General features: G+C 36.1%; 1 protein-coding gene across 1 annotated transcript; it reads left to right on the top strand.

Annotated features, from left to right (window-relative positions):
• The first annotated feature begins 5,443 nt into the window (after positions 1–5,443).
• On the top strand, positions 5,444–24,451 carry LOC590137 (relaxin receptor 1-like). Its single transcript, XM_030981330.1, has 11 exons — positions 5,444–6,479; positions 7,496–7,567; positions 8,028–8,099; positions 10,288–10,359; positions 10,687–10,758; positions 15,750–15,824; positions 16,990–17,061; positions 20,108–20,179; positions 21,181–21,252; positions 23,405–23,476; positions 24,376–24,451. Exons 2-11 carry the CDS (start codon positions 7,548–7,550, stop codon positions 24,449–24,451), a joined length of 675 nt encoding a protein of 224 aa, XP_030837190.1. The 5' UTR covers positions 5,444–6,479; positions 7,496–7,547.

The following is a 24,451-nucleotide window of genomic DNA, read 5'->3' as shown; positions in this document are numbered from 1 at the left end:
GCTTATTATTTCAGATTGCGGGGATTTCTCGTTTCAGGTGCATCACCTGGAGGAAGGCCAGCATTTATGAACAACACAAAATAACACTCACGTGACCTCTTTATATACTAAACTCATGAGCACGCACTCGAATATTGATAGGAAAATGAACAGACTTGACCCCCATTGAATCAATGTTTCACAATGTTCTTTTTCTTTTTCTGACGGAAGCACGCCATAATTCAAGGTAACAAACATGGAATAGGAACATAACAGGGAGAAAGAAGACAAATCAGTCAGGCGATAGCGCAGAATTCTACAAGGCCTCAAGCAATATTCCACAGGATTGAGCTTTATTGATTGTCGAACAGTTTCCTTGATTGATTGTAATAGCGTTGGGGGCCGGTGGCAAGAACCCACCTGTTTCCCCCACTTAGTTTGGAGTGCATCCCCTTAATGATCCTCTTTGCTTTCTTTCGTTACAAACGCTGCCCCTGCATCTGACTCTAAACAACACTATTCTGGTTTTGCAAAGCACAGAGGTCTGGTCTTACGGAAACGGTGACGATAACGATGCAGAAAATGTATGGCGCTAATGAGCCCACCGGATACTATTCGATCTGAGTACGATTCGATTTTGGACGAATTTGCAACAGCGTTTGATAAGACCATTCATACTTGTAAAATCTTAATGATCACATATTTGAATAGTCATATGTTTAATAACATGTTGATTTCAATGGATTTCAAACTTCCTTGAAGGAAGTAAAGCGAAGTCAGCTCAGAATTGTAGTGACGTAATTCCAGTAGGGCGATTGTCTACGATTTGAAGGCGATTGTCTACGATTTGAAGCCGATTCGTATTTTATTCTGACTAGAAGGCTTTCAAAAGCACTACATTCCTGTTGTTAGTATTCTTATGATTTTTTTACGAACATGAATCAGGATGATGATGTTTGTTTAGATTTCATATGTAATTTCAATTTCTTCAAAAATCGGATCGCAAGAAGATCGTATAATGTGCAGTGTGCTTTATTTAAGCAGTGATTAACTTGGATCTGATTCATTTTCTACAGAAAATGAATTTTATGGTTATCTTCAAACGTTATAAACAGCAGCCCTTCAGGGCTCGGTCACAAATGACGATAGCTATAACTTCAAAATCGAATAGAATAAATTTGTTAGGTGAGACATTATAACATTGGTAGTCACGACCCTTTTCCTTCTTAACAATAAGGTCACTGACACAGATATTTATAGTATACTATGTTATGGTTAGCACTTAGCAGCATCAACGAAAATCTCCAATTATGTTAACTTCTTAACAAAGTACTATCAGCAAGCACAATAGTTTCAGGATTGTTAGCTTTCTCCATTAGCTCATTATTAATGTGGCAAAAATGATTAATATTCTAAGCAATTCCATAAATTCACGAGGAGCTTTAAAATCTTCACAGTTAATAGGCAATCGCGCATAAAGTCACAAATTCTTTTTTAAAAGTATGTGTTCAGGCCGGAAGTCTCGTATTTTCGAAAGTTTTAAAGCCTTTTGTGCGTTGTATATTCAAATTGCAGTACTATATATTTGTCAACTTGGAAACAGAAAACAACATTTGAAAACAGGGATTAATATTGCATGAATACGCATTGCGTTTTGTTGACATGCAAAGGCTAGGCCCGAAAATGCCAAAGAAATATGACGTATCGGTTTTCATATCGATGTGTTATTCCGCGATTATTGATGAGCTCAGAATCATGACACTCGATAATTCTTATAACCATCCCTCGAGAACGCATATAAATAATTAAAACGATGAAAGGAAACAACAAAAGCAATAAGCCTAAAGTGAAAAGAGAGTCCACTTAACCCGTTGACTACTGTTTTCCCTATTTCCCATAGGCTTAAAACAGGGACTACTCGGTTCCAGGAGGAATGGGTTAAGGATGGTTGAGTTCTCTTGCAGATAGTGAAAAACTGAGTGTCAAATTTGAAAGAGCATACAATTTAAATGAAAAAAATCATCTTTGTTTGAACAAAATCGGTTCAAAAACGGCTGAAATATCTATAAATATAACGATTTCTAATATTTGTGTATCACCACAATAATTCAATTATTTGAAAAAGCCGTTGAAATACGAAATAGCGCCTTTCACGTAGTATTTCAGCCAATGCCAATGTTGGCTCTTTTTTGGCCTTTTCGTGTTGGTTATTTACGCACAACTAGTAGGCCCATATATTTTTATTTTTAATTAATTAATTAATTAATTAATTAACGGTCACCATATCTGTTTGAAAGTGAAGCTGAATTGGTATGATCGTATTGGCTAAATTCCACACATTTTGGGGCCTAAAATTACCTTCATAGCAATTTGAAGTCCTAAAAGGGCACTAGAAATGTCATAGATAAGAATAAGAGCAATAACCATGCACTTTTAAGGCATTTGCGGTCTGAAAACAGAACTCAACTATCCCTTTAAAGAAAAAGTTGAGTTCTGGTCATGCGATTGCATTGTGAAAGAAACGGTGTGGAATCGATCAGAAAAGGTTGATCATCTAGCATATAAGTATTGGTGTTTACATTGATGGAATCATCAAAATGACAAGAAATTTGGACCAGTCTTGGTAAAGTCACAAGCACTGTACACATAAAGATGTCTATGGGACTACACAAACATGTGGCGTAAAAATCCGTCCCGATTTTTATGCTGCTGCATTCCACATTTAGAATATGAAGGCATTTGAAGAGCCATGAACTTCCAAGAACTCAACCTTCTCTTTAACCTGTTATAATATGCAGCTTATTATGGTATGCAAGCTAGATGTTTTTGCATATTGATATTTGAAGAAATAAAAAATAAAATAATCCTTTTCATCAACGGTGTACAAGAGTACACGTTTGATTGTTTATAAATCGCTGATAGATTCTGATCGGATTGACAATTTGTAAAGTTGAAACATATCCAATTTATTTGGAACAATTTTTGTTGTAATGCCATACGAATTATGACAACAAAAATTGTTCAAAGCAAACAAAAAGCGTTCTTACGACGTTCATAAAAACGCCCCGGGAAATTTCAATTTAAAATCATAATATTACACATTTTACATCCGCCATCGATGAGTGCTCCCTGGAAAAAAGATACAATTTCTTTGAAGTTCCTTGCCTACATTAGGAAGAAAGAAGCTAGCATGCAAATCTGGGAGGAGATAGAAAATTATTCTGGTGCATATGCAGGAAGACAGCTTCTCGTGATAAAGTGAATTATTTACAGAGCAGCTTATGGTTTTCGTCATAAACCCCTTGATCGGGTGAAAATTGAAGTGCGCGCCATTTCAGAAATGAGATTTTGTTTGCTAACCGGGTTTCATATATCCATACATCGAGTGGTTTAGGGGCATAATTTGTGTCGTGTCGATTCGTCCAGAGAAAAACGTGCACAGGTATACGGAATGAAACAGGTTGGAAGCGTGGGGAGGGATGAATTAAAAAAATATTTAGAAAAAAACTCCTAGTTATTATTAATGAGACTGGTGCAAATGGTTCTTGGAAGACGAAAATAATCGCTTTTTTGATCAGTTACGTGCAATTTAACCACTCTCCATTGTCATGTAAACTCATTTTGTGGCACTGCTATTGAAAGGATTTTGAAAAGATGCCAAAGCCAACATCAAAACAGACATAGATGAACATCATGTACATTTTTGTTTGGTTCGGAAAACTGGATTTCATACAAAATCGATTCCATTGACCAAATACTGTAATATAGACCCAAATACATAGGCATTTGAATTTTCATAGTGTATGATAACAATCGACAAAATCACTTTTCTTTTTTTCAGGCCAAGTAAGGTCTCTTTTGATGGATGTACGTAGTTTATATCCATTTCTATTAATAGGCAACATTTCAGTGCACGATATATTCATGTTTTATACATACTTCTATCAAAAAGAGTTTCAAATAACGATATGTAGGTTTGCCAAAGGCTTGACCTAAATATGACAGTTAATGAATGCAACAGGCACAAGTGAATAACAGGTGAAAGACAAAGTTGGCTTCCAGGCACTTGGAAAAGGAACATCCATTAATCTCAATAAATGTGTAAACTAATCTTTGATAGACACCCGCATCCTGGGCAGCGTCTCACGAAACCGTCATAAGTACAAGTTCACCGATATCCCATTGAAATAGTTGCATTAAGTTTAAACACGCGTTTCAATGGGATGTCGGTGAACTTGTACTTATGACGATTTCGTGAGACGCTGCCCTGTATGGTAACCACTGAATAGATCTCTAGACATCGTAAAATACCCTGCATATTCTGTTTCAATGCATGCACGCATTTTTCTCTCCATAGAGTACAGAAATGTGACGTCATACTGGCCAAGTTGTCAAGGTTGCTGGCTCCAAACATTTTTGTGTTAAAATTTTGTGTGGTGATTACACCAGTCCGAAACATTGAATTCACCCTGCTCCAGCCCGTTGCTTGAATGATTTCAAAGCGAACCTCATGAGCAGGCGCAATTGTTTATAATCAGTAACCTGGACGACAAGCGAATGTCACGTTAGCACTTAAGTACTCTACAACCCCTGGACAGCGTTTCATGAAACCGTCAAAAGTACAAGTTCACCGACATCCCATTGAAACGCATTTTAAATTTAATACACGCATTTCATTATGATTTCGATGAACTTGTACTTAATGACGGTTTCGTGAGACGCTGCCCTAGTTTTAAACTATTTAATACACTTGCTGTGCATAATGGCATCTCTAGGGATGGAATTCACGTTGAATATGTTTGTTGCTGCAATCCCTAGCAATTCTGTGACATGTTTTAGAGTTGCCAAGAAAAACCCTGTATAGGAAGTATCCATAACAATAGTTAAGAGGTCAGAGGTGTGTTGTCTGAGATGGCCTTTCGGTACAATGTGCATTTAGTACTTCATGGTCCAGTTGTAATAAGTGCAGTACTCGGTATTACATATAACGCATACATAATTAATTCAAAACATTACGATCAAGAATGTGAAATGTATTGTATGTGGGTGTTTTTTTTTTATAATTGTTTCTAATCCACAGCTAAGGGAAGATGATCATCGTCTATGTACTATTTAAACAAGAATGACCTTATTGTTGGACGTCAGTAGTCAATAAATTTAGTTGGTTAACTTCGAAGACAAAAAGGCATTAAAGTTATCGTCGTACTATTTGTCTTTGTTCACTCTTGTATCATACGTAGCTATTGATGATGGATGGCTAGCCGATTTTGATTCTCGTGTTCCTGTGTATACGGGGGTCGATGGGGCTATTCGTCAACAGAATAGCGAATGTGGTAAGTTGTTTACATCAATTTAACCCTATAAAATCACCGGTGCCAGAATGGAGGTAAGTTAATTTTGTTTGCTTTCAACCGAAAATGATTTATTATTTGACTTTTCTTCTTCTCTGACATTTCGGGCTAAAAAAAAATGGGAAACACATGTACATAGTAAAGAAATAATTGAGTACATGCATTGATTTATTTATGTTGTTTATGACGAATAGAATTGAAAGTCAGTTAATAGTTGGCTTACCTCTTACCGTTTGTTGTTGTGGTGTTTTTCCTAAGGGTGTAGGGTTACATTGTCAATCCCTGCCATTCGTGTGGTATCATTGGGGAATATCTTTACGCATTTCACTTATTCACTGGTAGACTATGCTGGTTGATTGGGGATATTTTAGTTGACCGAGTGCCATGCGATCGATAGCCTTTGAGAATGTAATAGAATAGAATTGAAAGTCAGTTAATAGTTGGCTTACCTCTTATCGTTTGTTGATTTGGTGTTTTTCCTAAGGGTGTATGATTACATTGTCAATCCCTGCCATTCGTGTGGTATTATTGGGGAATATCTTTACGCATTTCACTTATTCACTGGTAGACTATGCTGTTTGATTGGGGATATTCCAGTTGACCGAGGGCCATGCGATCGACAGCCTTTGAGCATGTGGAGACCGACAGCCCTAGGGATCGACAATGTCGGCATTCTGCACCCCCAGAAAATTTATTAGAGGATGGACATCTGCCTCATGGGCCGCCGCGGCGGTCCCAGAGGAACCCTTTGATAAGTTACCAGAAAGTTTCCGAGACCGCCATTAGGGACTTTTAGATTTGCGTGGACTGATACGTGTGACGTCCATTGAAGGCAGTGCATTAAAAGGTCGTCGATCGTAGCAATCCACGTTGTCGTTGTGCAAATCCAGAAGTCCCTACTGTCAGCCACGGTGGCCGACAGTTCCGAGTGCTATCTGTCACCCGCTTTGCAAGTGTTTTGACATTTGGTTTATGCACCTGGTGATCAATAACTTGTAAATCCGTTGTATTCCTTCTTCCCTTTTCCGGCCCTCTAGCATTGTCATCCTATCCAGAGGGTTGTAAATGTAAGGAGCTGACCCATTTAGATTGTTCTAGGCTCAACCTAACACAAGTTCCCTCCAACATATCGTCCAATGTGACCAAACTGTAAGTATGAATTTAATCATATTAACTTGTCTCATTTATTACAACATCATATATACCAGGCTATCAAATCTTGAATTTCGTTAAGAAGAAAATAGGTTACTCATTATATAAAAGTAGGTTCTATGACTCTTTTTATTCCGCCAGTTTTGGAAACTGCGACCTTGTATCCAGTTACATTTGCAATGCTTTCAACAATAAAAAGCTTTTGTTTTAAATAAGAGTAAAAACATTTTTTTGTCATTAAGGCCGATGTGAAATAATTTGTCCTTTGTATCGTGTTTTCTAAAACCGATGCTTAGAAGTCTATGATTATTTCAATCGAATAATCAAGAGAAACAACCTACATTGGATATTACTGTATAAATGCTTTGTTTTATTAAGTTCTCCTTTTCTATCCCCCTCTCTCTCTTTCAAGAAATTGATCATTTCGCTACCTTAAGGGGGTTTTAGCGATATTACAAATAAGTATCAAAAATTTATATTCAAGGGCCTTTCCTTCTTGCCTCCTAAACTAAAGCGGAAAAACTAGAGCAATTGATTTTTCAGCTAGTGGCACGATCGAAGCTGCCGAGGTAAACTATTTTATGAACATGATATAAAAAAAAAGTACGTGCAAACTGAAAATTAATCACCGAGCAACGTTTGTGTTTCAGGTGATTTCAGTCATCATTGTGTATTTCCTCCAGGTATTTATGCCTATTGTAATTCATATAGAAAGCTAAGATTACTAGTAGTACATGGCGAAAGCTGTTCTTGAAGTTAAATCTCGAAAACTGTTGTTTCTATGTTTCCGGGGGTCGTCGTTTCATGAAACAATCAAAAGATCAAGTCCAGCCTCGACCATTTGAAACACGTGTATTGCATTTAACACGCCATTCAATGGGATCGCTGTGAACTTGAATGTATGATGGTTTCGCGAAACGAAGTTTAGGTAAGTTTTAGATAACACGCCTGAAGGATATATCCTTGAATTGCCTACTCAATATTTTCCATGACATTGACTTCCTCTTTCACAGATTTTTGAAGTACAACAATATCGAAAGTATTGACGCAGAAACATTCACCAACATGTCATCCCTAGTCTACCTGTAAGTAACGGTACCTTGAATTTAAGGCAGTGCAAAGCGATTATTAAATATCAGGAATTCAGTTCAAATGTGTTTTCATCGGTGCATCGAATTATTGTGAGACAAAATCGATAATCAGGTTTCTGCAATCATGCAGCTGTGAATCTTGAGTGAACAACACAAAATAATAATGTCGGACTAGAAAGAAAAATTCCCCTCAGAAGATTTTGGTTTAAAATTGTATGTGCGCGCAGGCACATCCATGTCCCATCCCCCCCCCCCCCCAACACACACACACACACACATTAATTTATACATTTCGTCTTTGCTATTTTTACGTATTACAATAAGCGCAACTGATAAATGAATTTTTTTTTTGTTGAATGCATGGGAACGTGTATTATCAAACTGATATTGAAAGCCAATAGAAATCAGTTTTAATCGAATGTACTGTTGCTTGTGATTTTTCTTTTCTTGGCAGTAACCTGATGGGAAATCAACTCACCGAGATACCTTCTGGATCCTTTAAAAGTTTACATCGATTGTCAAAGCTGTAAGTAATGCCAACATACTATAAGGAGGTGTTTTTTTTTAGGTTTTTTTTTTTTTTTTTTTTTTTTTTTATTTGGGGGGGGGGGGTGTTATTTACTTTTGAAAGCTTCCAGTGTAATTTTTTCGTAATTTCGACTTGTACGTCAGAATTTAAGATAAACAGGAAACGCCCTGTTACTCAATTAACAGGAAAGGATAAAAACTAATCGGTCATTTTTCTCCACAGTTTAATAGTTTCAAAAAACATCAGACATTGTAAACTTCACTTAATTTGATGGCATAATGATCTAACAATTTCATTTGTAACACCTATTCTTTTGATCTGTTGTTGATGTATTTTTCTTTGAAATGTTACCATTCACAATTCTTTAAATGATCCTCTAATGAGACGAAATACACGCATAAATATGAAGAAATACATTTATATATAAATATAATTTGACAGAATTTTGGAATTTAAGACTATACTTACCATAAAGGCAAGTCATTAAATATGGCGTGTGATATGGCGTGACAGCCCAGATGCGACATATGAAAAGGAACCATGCACCGGTGTACACTGGTTACACTGGAGCAAACAAGCAGGGTTTAATCTGCAATTTAATACAGAACAAACAATTAGCATATCCTGTATCAAATTAAATGTACCCTGACAATCCTAAGCCATCTGTCACCATACTAACGGAAAACAAACAATGACTTCTTCCCATGCAACAATTACGTGCAACACTGACTCACTGACAACTCAACATTCAATGCATTCATTGAGTGCTCGAAGGCCTCATTCATGTTACTACAATATCACGCATGACCGTGCACCACAATTACGTAACATACACTGTACACGTGTGAAATCTTTCACGTGAACGACTCATTCATGTCATTATTTTATCACCTCATTTTAGTTTCATAAACTTCATATTTCATCAAGCTATCTGGCTATAAAGAAAATATAACTCATACATTTCAAGATAACGTAATAATTTCTACTTACATCATCGGACTTGAATCACAAATTAAACGAAAACATAGGCATCTCTGGCCAGCAAACTTTCCCATGACGTGGAGAATTAGCAGCACACGAAATTCTAATAAAAGAATGAAACGCCGATAATACCAAACAACAACAACAACTACGCCCTCAAGCGGCCAAATCGAAACCCTATCTATAAAGCGGCGCCTTTTGACCGATAATTATACTTTTTTTAAGTTACATATTAGTGTAGATTAATCCCCAAAGTGGTGGTAGCTTTCGTCTCTTTGCCTTCAATAATATAGATATAATGACTGCTATGAGAGGGATAGTTTTTTATAGGTTCAAGGGGACGTTACATCCTACTATAATCCCAAGGCGTGCCGAGGGGTGATAGCAGGACGTAACGTCACCGAGTGCCTATTAAAACAAATATGCCTTAAATATTTAAGCAGTTTTTATATCTTGTATCACTATGAACATGACTGACAAAGAAAGCGGACAAAATATACAGTTCCTCAGGTAGACAAAGGAACATCCCTTCACTGCTATTATGTAAAAATGTGTAGAACAGGTGTCACATGCATATTCACCTTTTTACATAATAGCAGTGAAGGCATGTTCCTTTGTCTACCTGAGGAACTGTATATTTTGTCCGCTTTCTTTGTCTGTCATTTTCATAGTGTATATACCGAATTCACAACAAATCTACAAAGAATTCTTACATTATCATTGTTTCTTGGAAATCTGAGACATTGTCTGTAAATCTTCACTTGAAAGTTGCCTGAATGTTACAATCATTCGGGAATCGCACACAAACACACACTGCACTGTATTTTGTATCCACGCTCGCACAAAGAGATTTTTGTTCACATAAACCAATGGGGATCTCACCAAAATGTAATTAGCGGCCCGTTAGCCGGGGCATGCGGGCAACTTTTAAAAGACTATTGACCGGTAGGCGGGCATGGCTAAAATCATGACTCCAATTTTTTACCAATTAAATGGCTAGATTTCTAAAGAGAGAATGGAATGATCATGTAAGATTCCAAGAAAGTATTTCAAAACACATATGAAGGATATACATTTTGCGTGGGAGCACTAAGAAATGATTGTAATTGGAAAATATTTAACCATACATTTCTATTTTAATCGAGATAATGAAGATGCCCTTTTCTTTCATATTTTCCACTTTCCTCCTACTGTCTGATATCAGGTATTTGTCTGAAAATAGAATATCGAATATACACCGAGAGGCTTTTCTTGGATTAAGTCACCTGCACTGGCTGTAAGTATGAAACTGTCACCATGATTTTGATTAAAGCGTGACAAAAAAAATAAGAATGCAAATGACTAACGATGCACGATATCATTCAAAAGTGACAACAAATACGTCATATTTTGTTTTTACTACAATCTATGGAAAAATGATTATGGGAAGATTATTTTTTTTGTATCGGTGTTTTGGAAAATGTTATGACATATATTCAAATGGAAGTATATATAAGAACAATTCTCATCTATGGACTTTCTTTCTCGAGAATGGTATTGAATATGTATGGCATTATACAAGATTAACGATACTTTTTGTTTCCTTTGGTATATTTTCAATCAGGTTTATGAACAAAAATAAATTACGCTCAGTTGCACCAGGCACGTTTCTGGGTCTCGAAAGGTTATATTGGCTGTAAGTATATGATATATTATTAACCTTTCTTGGTGTGAGATGTTTTGCTGATGCTAAACGTGTCTTATTTTATGAGCAGTTGTATTTGATAACTACACGCACATTTGAACAAATAGTGTAAACACAATTCAGTTTTGTTAATGGGAGACGTGCTCTCTCTCTCTCTCTCTCTCTGCCTCTCTCTATCTCTGTCTGTCTCTCTCTCTCTCTATATATATATATCACTCTCTTCTTCCCCCATCTATTACACACTCTATACACACCTATATATATTATATATATATGTAGGTGTGTATAGAAAAGACAGATATATATATATATATAAATATAATATATAATATATATCTGTCTTTTCTAACCCTTCCCCCTCCCCTCTCTCACACACACATATACACACACACTCTCTCTCTCTCTCTCTCTCTCCCGCTTCTTACATTTCTTTTTGTGTAGCTAATGAATAGTTTTTATAAGAGCTTCAATGTTCACGAACAGTGGTTTACTACACTGGGTAAAGAACTCATGAGATTGTCATATTGATAATTTTTGAGATTGAATGTTCTGATGAGGTTGCCCCATATAAATATGTCTAGAATTTAAATCAATCCTATTTAGCAAACTAGTTGACTTCTTCCTGTATTGTCAGCTGAATCTAAAGGTAGAATACGGGACTACATTTTATCTTACACCTTAATGTGTTCATGATTAAATGTTTGGTTTTACCATGGACCCTACCACTACTTGTTTCTGATTTTTGCTTGTATGTTTGACTCTTGAATTGTAATGTTGCAGTTGTTTGTCATATACATTTTTCTTTGTTATTAATATGTTTTGATAGTCTTGTATTGGAGAATAAAAAGTACATAAAATGTTGCAAAAAAACCAAAAAAAATACATTTAAAACACAACGGTATTTTTGTAATCAAATAACATGCAAACTTTCTTTTGACAAAAGATAATAAAAGGTATGTCACTTTTTTGTAGAATAATGTCACGGCAAGTTCTAGTTTTCCCTTATCAGTTATCAGACCTTAGATAACTTCATATATTGTTACTCGTCAACAAGGCACACACAAAAAACATCCTCTACAAGAATGCGGATTATTTTCCCTAGAGCACTCACTGATATGATAAATGATCGCTTATAAGAATAATTTTTCATTTTACCTTAAGGGGGAGGAGAGACGTGATTACCGTATTAAGAGAAAATCATATATTCATCGAAATTTACACAATAATGCTATCACGAATCAAGGAGATGGCTTTCTGTTCACCTTGAGCCGTCCTCTGTCCTCTCAAATGTCAACGGACGGATGGATTGAATGATGACATGACAAATATATTTCCGGTTAACGAAGGTCGAGGACTCTATAGCGGTGTTGGGTGATTCGGGTATAGGTTTTGGAATGATTTTTCTTGTTGTTTGTTTTCCTTTAGTGTCGATTGTGTATACATTGCAGAAAATTCCAGAAGCCCATACCCATGTTTTATTAAATGGTTATCCCCGGCGAGATTTCGGACAAAAGTTTGAATAATTGAAGATTTAGATGACCATATATACATTTCATTTACCTAAACTGTATTTAGTTTTTAAATTGTTAGAGTGGGAGTAAGAGAAAAAGTAGTAGAAAATACAAAAGTAGCGGGGAAAAATAAAAGTCCGACTAATAAAGGTTTGAATCCGAGAGTTAATACGAGGCATATTAGCATTTAGAATGGCCAAAACAATAAATCTATTTTGACGTTAGATAAGAAAAACCCTGGCAACTTTAGCAAATGGAAGAACTACCTATCCCCAAGGAAAATGATAAAACGTATTGTCTTTCTATTTCTGTTTTGTGCCTAAAACATTTCTTAAATTGTTTACGCTGCTTTTTCAAGAAGATTACTATTTGAGCCGTATTTAGGTTTCAGCATCACTCAGATTCTTATATAAACAATTACGATTGAGACAGAGGCGGGTTGAGAAATGCGACAGTTAGGACTAGCGCGCGCTCGAAGGCGTTATACGTGCATGCTTTGGGAATTGGTGAGTTATGTATTGCGGAGACCACGACCCCTGGGCCCTAATATAAACTTAACACTGCCACGGGGAGAGGAGGGGGCGGAGAAGGAGGAGGAGGAGGAGGAGGAGGAAGTAAAGAGAGAGGATAATAAGAAGCACACCGAAATTCTCTCGGAGACCACAATCGAAAAAGAAATCCATATAAACTACTTTCCCCATGGGCAACTGCGGATTTTTAAAAGCGGAATGGCATGTAACTTAATAGCACAAATTAACAGTCGATAAGAAGATTTAGGGGAAAATGCACTTTCCGAGAAAATGTCAAGATTGCGTTTGTTTTTCTTCTTCAATTTATTCGTCAACAAAAACCAGTGTCTTGGTTACCAGGATGCTTGATATTTTTGTAATGGAAACCCATGTTTTTCTCAGGATGGAACTTCAGAAAGCTTTTATCATTTATCTTTTTTCACTGCGATGAACCTAAAAAAAGACTTCCTTAATATTCATCATCAGAAGAAACAAATACTTTGCCACGCCATATACAGAAATTCCCTACTCTTTAGACCTTTAAAACCGACTAAAGACCTACTTCTTCAACACAAAGTAGATACCCAGATTTTTAGCACCTGTACTTACAATTTGTATAATTCATGTAATTTTGTTCTTGTTTTATAATATGTTCTTTTCTACACATTTTATTTCAATCTATGCATATTTTCTGTCTCACGTTATCATGCTTACTTATTAACTTTTCTTTAAAGGTGGTTTTGTCTATTTACATGATGCAAAATCATTTAGAATGTCAATCTCGCGTTATTATCTTTAATGCTGAAGTTTTTCTTTATAAGTTATATATTTCATGTAAAGCGCTTTGAAATGATAAGTATGTTAAGCTCTATAAGAATCTTAATTTTTATTATTAATATCATTATTGTTATTATTTTTTTATAATTATTATTGTTGTTATGATTAATATCATTCTAATTATCATAATTTAATTGCCCTGCTTATTCTACCCATAATCGAATTAAATCGTATCGACGTAGCGTATCGGGAAGTTGACGTCCAACAACTAGATAATGGAGCATAATACTCATATTTTTTCACCTCACTCTGCTATTTATGTGTAACATATCCGCACTCTGTTGGGGAATAGGGTAGATTATTTACTCTGTGATGATTTGCCGCCATGCCGTAGGTGGTTCGAGGTGTGAAAAAATAATCTGTTAAACTTTTGATCTTCAATGCCCCAGAAATGCTGATTTGAAAACAGTTAAGCTTTGTGATTAAGCATTGGATTTGTTTATATAAATTGTGAGTTTGTGTTATTGTATTCTGGAACTTGCCCTCCCCATTTGTTTTCTTCTCTCTGTCTCTCGCTGTCTCTAAGAATTAAGCAGAGAGTTTTATCATTTGAACGGTATTTTTATACGGACCTGAACGATAACGTTTTTTTCCTCCTAAATGCGGTTAGTTTACATGGGTTGAAGTTCAACTTTTCAAAGACAGTGTGCAGACGTTTGTAGATGTATTCGACGTGTAACAATCAATAATGCATTGAATAACTTACCTGTTGGGAATTTCAGTTATACATTTTACCTCTACAGGCATGGCAGGCGTGTCTGTGTGTAGGGGATATACATGTGCGTGCGTGTGCGTGGTGTTCGTGCGCGTTAGTGCGTGTGTGTGTGTGTGTGTGTGTGTGTTTCTGACTGCGTGTGTTTCTGACTGCGTGTGTGCGTGCACGAGTGCGTGAGTACGTGTGTTTATGTGTGGGTGCGGGTGTACCGATGTGTGAATGGGACAGTGTAGAATGCTTTTTAAGTAAATTTATCTTGAAAATTTAGTTTAATTAAATTAATTTGTGATGAAGGACTCCAATAAAGAATAAATAAAAAAAAACATATAGATTCTTTCTTCTTTTCTTACCTTATAGGTGATCTTGTAGATTTACAAAGAGGCAGTGGGTGTTCATCCTGTTTTAAATTATAATCTTTTAACGTTTTTCTTGCTTCCAACATACTTTTGTTATGTCATACCCATGCACTGCTCCTGTCTAATAAAAAAATAATCCAATTTAGCGGGTAGTTTTTCACCGTTCCATTCATAAATCAAATATAATTCCATCATCAAATTACCAAACTCTAATTGGGTCGTTAAAAATACTTTAAAAACCCGAGGAAGAGAATTATACCTATACGAAGGTAACGTACATTTTAAACTTGATAAGTAATAACAGTTTAATAAAGCACAAAGTGTAATCAGTATCATTATGTAGAAACATGTTTGCTTATCAGCGACGCCATTTTGATGTAGCTGATTAGATAGTTCTACCGTATTTCATTGCTAAGTGAATGAATTTGTCATGTTTGGACGGTATTATAGATGAGCCTCTTGGCTGAAGGATAAATTGTCTTTGAGGAGAATGACTTCTGATTAAAAAGTGGGTATTTCAATCCTAGCAATTACTGCCTAATCTTGACCACAATCTGTTGCTGACATATTAACTAAGAGAGCTGTTCATGCGCTCTGATACCAAAGAAGATGATGTTATCAAGATCCAGTTTGTTCTCCTGCCAATGCATTTTATGAGGCTGTTATGTATTTGACATGGAATAAACCTAATTGGAAACAGATCGATCTACAGTAATGAATATAACGTGTCGTCATGGACAATGTGTGTATGTACTGTTTTCATGTTCTTCTTTACCTGATCATTAAGAAATCAAAAACATGATTGCAGATTCATTACCAGTGAACCTACGGGGCTAGGATTTTCGGCTTATATCACCTAATCGTAAAAAATGGCGCGACGAATTAGTTTCGAACTAAAGATCTATTTTTCGATCACCATGACCATCGCGTTTCCTTATGTGTGTCTAAAGTATTTTTATCTTATATTTTTTGTTTGCATCTCGACCCATTTCATGATTTTCCGCTGCTTCCTCTTCGTAACCTAATTCTTGTCTTGATGCTTTGTATTTCCCAGGGATTTGCGGGAGAACGAAATACGAGACCTAAACGACGGGGAAGCATTTCAGGATCTCCTCTCGTTAGCCTGGCTGTAAGTTTTTAGCTTATAATAAAGGGCGCAGATGGTATCGTATAATTTCTTAGACTTTCTCTCTCTCTCTCTCTCTCTCTCTCTCTCTCTCTTTCTCTCTTTCTCTTTCTCTCAATCTTTCACCTTTTCTCTTTCTCTCATTATCTATTTATTGATTTACCTGTTCATTTGTCTACACAGTATATCTTGGCCTTTCTATTTACCCCCTCCCCCCTTATTTTCTCTCTCTCTCTCTCCCTTTCCCTCTCAATCTTTCTCTCTCACCCATCCACTCCCATCTCTGTCTGTCTGTCTGTCTCTCGTTCTATCATAATTTCTCGTCCATATTCAAGTACCTCTGTTGTACCATACGTATCTCGTTGTTCTATGACAATTTTTCAGAAAACGCAAATAACTGAATCAAATTACAGGTTTGCAGACAATATTGTGTCAGTTATATTATGTCATGAGGTAAAAATGCTTTCACAATAGAATTCTTCCAATGGGAATATTGTATTCGTTGCACTAACATCAATTCTACCTACTAGAATAGTATCAACCGTATACCTACTGGAATAATATCAACGGTATAAATGGCAGGGACAATGATTCCTCCAACAACTTGTCACCCGCTTTTATTGATAATCCCCTTAACCTGCTCATGGCAAGAAACTGACGTCATTTCCATGTCATTTTTTGAATGAATACAACTATCCCACTGGATAAATCTCTTAAATAGCGTTAATTGCACGTTGAAGGTCATTTCGATTATGAATGATATTGTGAGGTGATTGTGATTCCTAGATTCCTACGATGTAGATATTTCTAATACTGAAGAAATTAAACTACATTCAATCAAATGGAGTATTAATGTCGATATTTTACAACCTATAGAGTCTGAATATGATACACTAAGAGGCATAAAAGGTACGTTCAGGTATTTTCTTTTCTGGACCGTAAGTCAAATCAAAACGAACCCAAGCTCTCTAATCTGTTTTGTTGGTGTTTCCATTATACTACACAATTCAAAATCTGTATGAGCACAGATACACAACAACAGAGTTAAAAATACATCATATTCACGGCAATTGTAAGTAATGTACAGTTTCCATATAAATAGTGAAGACAATGCATCGTAATCTGAAATCAGACCACCGACTAATATCGGTTTCTCATTTATTTCCAGGGACTTCGAGGGGAACGACATCAGAGGCATAACCGCCAATTCATTTGCCGCAAATACATCTCTATTCGTGCTGTAAGTTGTTGATAGATATTATTCATAGTGACCTTTGCGAATCATTGTTAAGATTAATGATACTGCATCATAATTACAGCTGTCGTGCCTGTAGACTGAATCGTTTTGCACACTAATTTCATTTGTATGGAGATACCAGTTAAACTGTTGATGTGCGCCAATGTAATACCCCAAAAAAGCAAGCACAACATCAAAAAGAAAGAAAAGGTTTTTTTATTATTCATCTAGAAAAGAGAGAGGCAAAGAAGACCTTGCATGCAAACATGGCGAATGGCGTAAATATAATAACAGCTGAAGTTGATTTCATTTGTATTCAAGTTGTCACGAATCTTTCGATCGCTCGCTGCTTGTTGTGACGAAAATAGAAGCAATCGTATGTTAATCTTGTTTTCATCGATTTTGAGCTGGGTATTAACAAAAGTAAACGTAAATCAAATTATGGTTTAGAATATGATCCGCGGCCTAAAGTAAGGAGATGAAATGACAATTTACGATGCCTATACATTCAGCAAATAATGGAAAATTATTTTCTGTCCTATTTGAACAAAACTTGGTGAATAAACAAAATCCTAAATGCATATAATGATAACACAATACTCTATAACTAATACACCGTCATAATACATGGATTATAAGGATAACGGCAGCATTTTGATGATGAAGAGTATAAACGAAAGAAAAAAAATGGTTGGCGGAAAAAGTGTGAGAGACAAGACTTTAGTTGTTTGGCCAACTCCACTTTCGTTTGGCATGAACATGATGAAGACGAATCGGTTTAGGAATTCAGGGAAATGTAATTGAATAAGTGTTCTTTATAATATACAAAAATGATGTTTGCAAGAGCATTAGTGAATGTGCACAGTAGGATAATGAACAAGACTCGTCGAGTTCATTGTCCATCTCAATGTGACTTAACCAAGTACAGTGCATTGTACGAGCTAAAATCCTGTATTATTTGTTGTATAAGATGGGTCTACAATATGAGTAAATAGTCAAGAAATTGACGGTTGCCGATGCATTTCCCGTGCATAAAGTAAAAATTAATGCACTCACACGTGATCCATTTCGATTTTTCTCTTTAGCAACATTCTTGAACCCATTGTATAATAAACAATAATGTACTCCGGGATAACTATTTTGAGGGATCCATTCGTTTGTTTATAGCAAAGATAGTATTTATAAAGGGTTACCATGGTTATGATCCAACTCTCGTAATTAAAAAGAGTACAGTAGCTGGCCAGTCAAATGTACTGGATTTGTAAACATACAAACAGAGTAAATTCTGGGACTACAATACAAGTATATAATTTTGTCAAAGCATTTGGCTACCGATCACTTTTTTTGTACTCTTTAAAATAAAAATAAAAGATCTTTAAAATCAAAAAGTTCTCATCTCTAAAACTAAGGTCAGGCAAATCTGTATTAATTTGTTATGATGTTGGATATGTTCACATACACGTGTTCTGTGCTTCTATTAATAAATTCTAGAGGGGCCTGTTGTAATACCTTGCTTCTTCAAATTTAAGGGGAAATGGAACCTGGCCCAGGAAAAATCATTCGGCAAGGCTCCATATGCTGTATTGCCAAAAGGAAGAGAAGCTGATATCCATATGCAAGGGCTGTTAATGTACCTGTATATGCGCAAAGTGTGAAAGGATTGGAGGCGGAAATTTCTCAAAAAGGACATCTTGCCCAGGGGTTCTGAATATGTAATGGCCTCTTGATATTTAGAGGCTCAATAAATCGTGCAGAGTAATATGAAGAAAGGGTGTGAGAAGGTGGGTGTGTGTGTGTGTGTGTGTGTGTGTGAGAGAGAGAGGGGTAGAGTGGGGGCATGGTATAGAAGGATAAAATGGAGTGCCAGTTCAGATAGGCACTGTCCCATCCAGCAATCAAGATATTCATTACGCTCAAGGTCAAATCCTCTTCTTCTGCAAATCCTCCGCATCAATTCGAAGAAGGATCAACAAAATATAACTGTTTCAAGTCCCACTTTTTTTTAATAATCTCCCATTAAGCATCGTTACTGCTCCCCAGTGGGATCATTTAAGAGAAATCTCAAGACTTATTTGTTTGCTTTGTAATTGTTTTATGACAAGGCGTTGTGTGGAGCTGTGTGGGATGTGAACGAGGTTGTGTACTGTATGAACCAGGCTTGATTCATTCATGTGGTGCACAGCTTTTTGAATAACTTTACACAGCTTTACACAACAAATTTACAGTGTATGTACTTGGAGGGCAAAATACTTATTCTGTTTTATTTACTAATGTAAAGTGCCATGAGTATGTTTATGTAAAGGCGCTATATAAATATCAATATGTATGTATGTAGGATACTTTCCACCTCCCTCAATAAGAATGAGACTAACTTTTTTGTTATTAATAGTGAAGTCTTCTACAGCGCTCATGTCTGGCACATTGCCACTCCTGACGCTTCATTATTATCACCCCTGCGTTAGCACGACCGACATTACAGCGCTCGAGCATTTTAAGAAATTAATTCTTGCCCGGTACCCATTTACCTAACCTGGGTGGAGTGTGGCAAATGTAGATTATCATCTTGCCAAAGGACAATATCGCCGCTTCGAGACTCGAACCGCGAACCATGTAATCAACATCCTGGTGGCGTATCCACTAGGCCAGCGTTTTTTCAACCGGGGTGCCGCAGGACATGTCTATGGGTGCCGTGGGAGAAATTCAATTAGTCTTTATCTATCAAATATTTCAGAATAACGTCTTTTACGTGTTAACAAAATATTAAAAACCGCTATACATTTTCATTAGAAAATGGCACTTTAAAGATAATAAAGCGTTTTTCTTCCTCGCTCGCTTCGATCCCTCGCAACGTTTAAAAACAGGATGATTTCAGGCAGCAAAGTGCTTAAATACTCCCATATTTGGGCAACGATTTGCCTGAATATACATCCATTCGACAACAATGTGCTCGAATGTCGTGATATTCGGTAAGCAAGCTGCCCATGTGTTAGGTATTCCATTGTTCAGAAGAGTCAATTAACACTTTCTTTTTGGTTTTGCATTCAAACAGTGTACTGAAGAATAACAATATTCGGACAGTTGACAGCGATTCCTTTACGTCTCATCGAACTCTGATTGAGCTGTGAGTTTTATTAAATTTTTCCTTTCTGTTCAATGGCGTTCAATAGCACAGGTAAATTGGATGTATGATAATTGAAGCTGAAGTTAATATTAATAGCATAATTTAGGTAACTGTTTACCATATTTACATTGATATGAAATTAGGCATTACTAATGTGTCTTCAGTGACTTAGAAACACATAATTATTATTATTAGATCATCGTGAAGTAAGGCATGTAAGAAAAGACTTTTCAGTAGGCAAGATAAATGATTATTTTGCGAATATTGCTAAATTGACAGATATAATCTAGAATTAATTCCTTGTTATTATTCCTTGTCACTGTTATTATACTTATGACCTCCATTGTATTGCATTTTTACGGACTTATAGACACTTATTTTTTATTTGAAAAAGTCGTATAGAACCTTCAGAAGAATGTATTCTTACAAGTCTACTATGAGTTTTCAAACTATGCCTTGCTTAGCACTGGAAATTTTATTATTTCAAAGAATTTTTAAAAAATCGATAAGATTATTGTGAAATTAAGTTAAAAGACCGAATGAAAATAAATGTACTTAAAGTGTCGAATGTTAAACTTACATGCATGAACAGTGACCAGTGAAAGACGGCGTATGAAATTACGTTGGAAAATATACAGGCATGTTAGGGGGTGTGAACATTTTATATTATTTTGGAACCTTAAAGATACACTGTTCATGCACGGTATGCATATACTGGCCACGAAGAAAGATAAATGTGTACTAGACATGGAAAGTAATGTGTACGAGAGCTTAAACAAATAATGCAGGTGGAAATATCCTTTGGGGAAAGACTGAAATTACAAACCCCATTCAATATATAGTATATTATCTATCCATTCTGGGATGACCTTCTCTTTCAACAGATGGTGCACAGTATAAGATTCAAGATGGTCTTGGTGGTGACTTTGATATGTATTATTACCAGTATTGCTGTAATTATAACGATTTTGATAATGATCATGATTTTTCCTCTTATTTAGTGATCTTTCAGACAACCAGATCCTACATCTACCGATGGGACTCTTCGACAATCTCCATATTCTCGAAATATTGTAAGTGATGACGCAATAGAGGCAGGACCTTTGTAGGTCGGTTCATTTCATTCTCGAATCTTTGAGGATTGGGACCAATATTATTGAAGTTTGAGGGGAAAAGGGTTTCTAAAAGGAATAAAAGTATACATATTACAGTATAACATTATTTCAATGAATAAAACTTGTTTGCTAATGGTTGATTTTGATAATACCATAGTACCACTAGATATAAGAAAAACCTCATCCGCTCCCGTCTTCAAAGCTATGTCGAAGATGCACTTGTTTTCAGAATCTTTTAAATAGTTTACCACTGTTTAGGGTTGTGGAAAAATTAGCACTGTAAGTTTGTTTGTTTTTCATCAGAGCGCAGAGGAGAATACCTTTTTAGTAGCTGCGCTATACAAAATTAATCTAATTATCTTATTTCCTCTCCCATGGTTTAATTGTATTTCATGCCGATTGTCCATCCCCCAGAGTATTAATGTCTGTCATTTCATTGTTCTTGTCTTCTTTGTCTATTTTTTTTTCGTCTTCTATCATTTCTTCCATTTCCTTTATTTCCTTTACCAAGCCACGATTGAACTTTTGCGTTATTTCCATATTTTGCTTTGTATGCTGTAAAAATACTAATTTCCGTTGGTCAGATATTGATGTCGTATTTGCCTATACATAAAGTGATGAAACTGCCCCGCTGGGAATACCCGCCCACTATGTTTTTTACTCCCTAACTCCCTCTCTTTCTCTCCCTTTCTATCTCTCTCTCTCTCTCTCCCTTTCTATCATGTCTCTCTTTCTTTCTCTGTCTATATGTCTGTCTGTCTCTTTCTCTCTATCTCTCTCTCTGTCTGTCCGTCTCTCTCTCTCTCTCTTCCTCTTTCTTTCACAATACTTTCGGTCTTGATTTGTCTATTTCATTCTATACCAATGTCATGTTTGTGGGCGTCAGGGGGATACCTTCACTCAGCAGAGCAAATTGTTATTCGCGCTAGCAGTACAAATTATTATCAGACCTGATCAGACCACCAATAACATATTATACTTCCGATGTTGTATTTCTCAAGCGACTTCTCGCTTAGCAGTTTCGGGTAGCAATTACCTGCGTGGGTAGGTTGGTACCGAGGACACTCAAAAGAAACTTTGACGACAACTCACAAAAACGAGGACGACCTCGATTCGAGAACTCGGTAAATTGTTTAAAATTTGCATGGAAGAGGCAGGTCCTCGGTTATGCAGTAAACTTTCAGAACGTCCTCGGTATGGTATATTTCTAGAAAAATGTGTGTCCTTGAACATGTTAGAACAAACCGATGTGTATCATGAGTCCCGTGTGGGTGTGCGCGTTTGTGTATGTATATGCGTTTAATCGGGACCCATTGGATCCTTTGCTGTTAGGGTGTTACTATTTGGTTTTTCCACCCCATGAGTAACATAAAACCGAACGAATGATTCTCTCTAGACGTGTCTAATTAAGTTTGGGGACTGATCTTTGATATCACTGTCTGAGAGACGCTACTCGGTTTCGAATCGGGGTCCTTCAGGATTCATTCATAGAAGAAGACAGAGAGCCGACTCTCCCGCTGGACCAACTCATATCCTTCGATCTGATGAAGCCCTGCCGAAATTAATTTACTACTTTCTTCATCTCCATACTCTCAATGGCTGATATCTCCAATACAAAGGAAGAGCAAAGGTCAAGCAACATGAAGAAAGACCGATGTTAACCCACGTGTTGGTCACTGCAGCTCGAATATGAACGCTCACGTACCAGATGGTTGTCGGGGATAAGGTGTTTATCGAAAATAATTCGCAAGAAAAGAAAAGGATGTTTATTCAGATGAAAATAGTCGGACATCCAAACACTGGATCCGATGACAACTTATTAATGTTCTTAGACATAAATACAGAAACCGATTTTTGTGTGTAGAGATAATAAGAGTGAGGTTTTCAATACATTCTGCATTCACGTCTGATTCCAAGCCACTCCAAGATCATCAGACATTGCTATTGCGTTTTTGTTTTTTTTTTTAGCCTGCTTGTTTAGTGTGTTATTTCTTCACATAGCTCACAATATCTTTATTTGAGTCTATAATGAAGAAGAAAAAAAAATCAATTTTTACGTTTTGTTAATTTGTGTATTTTTCCATGATCATGTTTTGTTTTTTCATTGCAGGCGTCTTCAGAACAACCCTTTAACTTCGATTCCTACCGAATTGTTCAATTCCTTAGGCAGCCTCATAGAATTGTGAGTGAAACGACATTATCAAAAGAAAAAGAAATTTCAAAATCCCTTATCGATTCTTCCAATAAGCTATTCACCACTGAAATTTATAGTTACTTTCATGAGGACAGCGCGCCTACAGCTGTCATTTGGTATTAATTTGCACTTAAAAGATATTGACATTTTAAAGTAAAAAGAAAGTGGCATTAAGGTACTCGTGATTAATCTCGACTTAGGTTTTGACCATAAGCTCATCCATATTGATTGATTGATAGAGAGACTCTTTGATTTCAAAAGAAAATTATATTTCTAAATCCCTTATCGACTGGAAAATCCCACTAGAATAGTTTTCTTCCTTATTCACCGCTGATATTCACTGTTACTTTCAAGAGGACAATACGCCTACAGTTGACATTAGGTATTCATTTACACTTAAAAGATATTGACATTTTAAAGTGAAAGAAAGTGGAATTAAGTACTCGTGATAATCTTGACTTAGGTTTTGACTATAAACTTATCCATGTTGATTGAGAGCGCATAATGTGGGAGTAAGCTCTGTTGAAAAAGGATTTGATTTGGACATTACATAATTCATGAGAAGTTTTACATTAATTAGTCAATATTTGCCATATTACTTTGTTTTTATTGTTATTTGAGGTAGGTATCTATTTCACATTTCGATATTTTGATATCTATCTCAAATCAACGAAAAGATAACATAAATAACTTTACTTTACAATGTAAGAAAAAACAAACAAAATACAAGTCATTATTATGTTTGCCAAAAGGACATACAAAAATAACGCCATTATTTTGATAGACTTAAACCATCGACTACTGAATTGTGTAGGTCCCATAGGCTATAACACAGGGACCACCAGGTTCCCGTTAGCAAAGGGTAATTTGTCTTTGTTTTCTTTCAGGAATCTAACCGGAATTATAAATTCTAACATCAGTGCAGAAATGTTTGACAGTCTGACAAGTCTGGAAAAAGTGTAA

This window comes from Strongylocentrotus purpuratus, unplaced genomic scaffold (genome assembly GCF_000002235.5).
Source record: "Strongylocentrotus purpuratus isolate Spur 01 unplaced genomic scaffold, Spur_5.0 spur5_scaffold_11, whole genome shotgun sequence".
NCBI classification, from domain to species: domain Eukaryota; kingdom Metazoa; phylum Echinodermata; class Echinoidea; order Camarodonta; family Strongylocentrotidae; genus Strongylocentrotus; species Strongylocentrotus purpuratus.
This window is presented reverse-complemented; position numbering and strand designations above follow the sequence as displayed.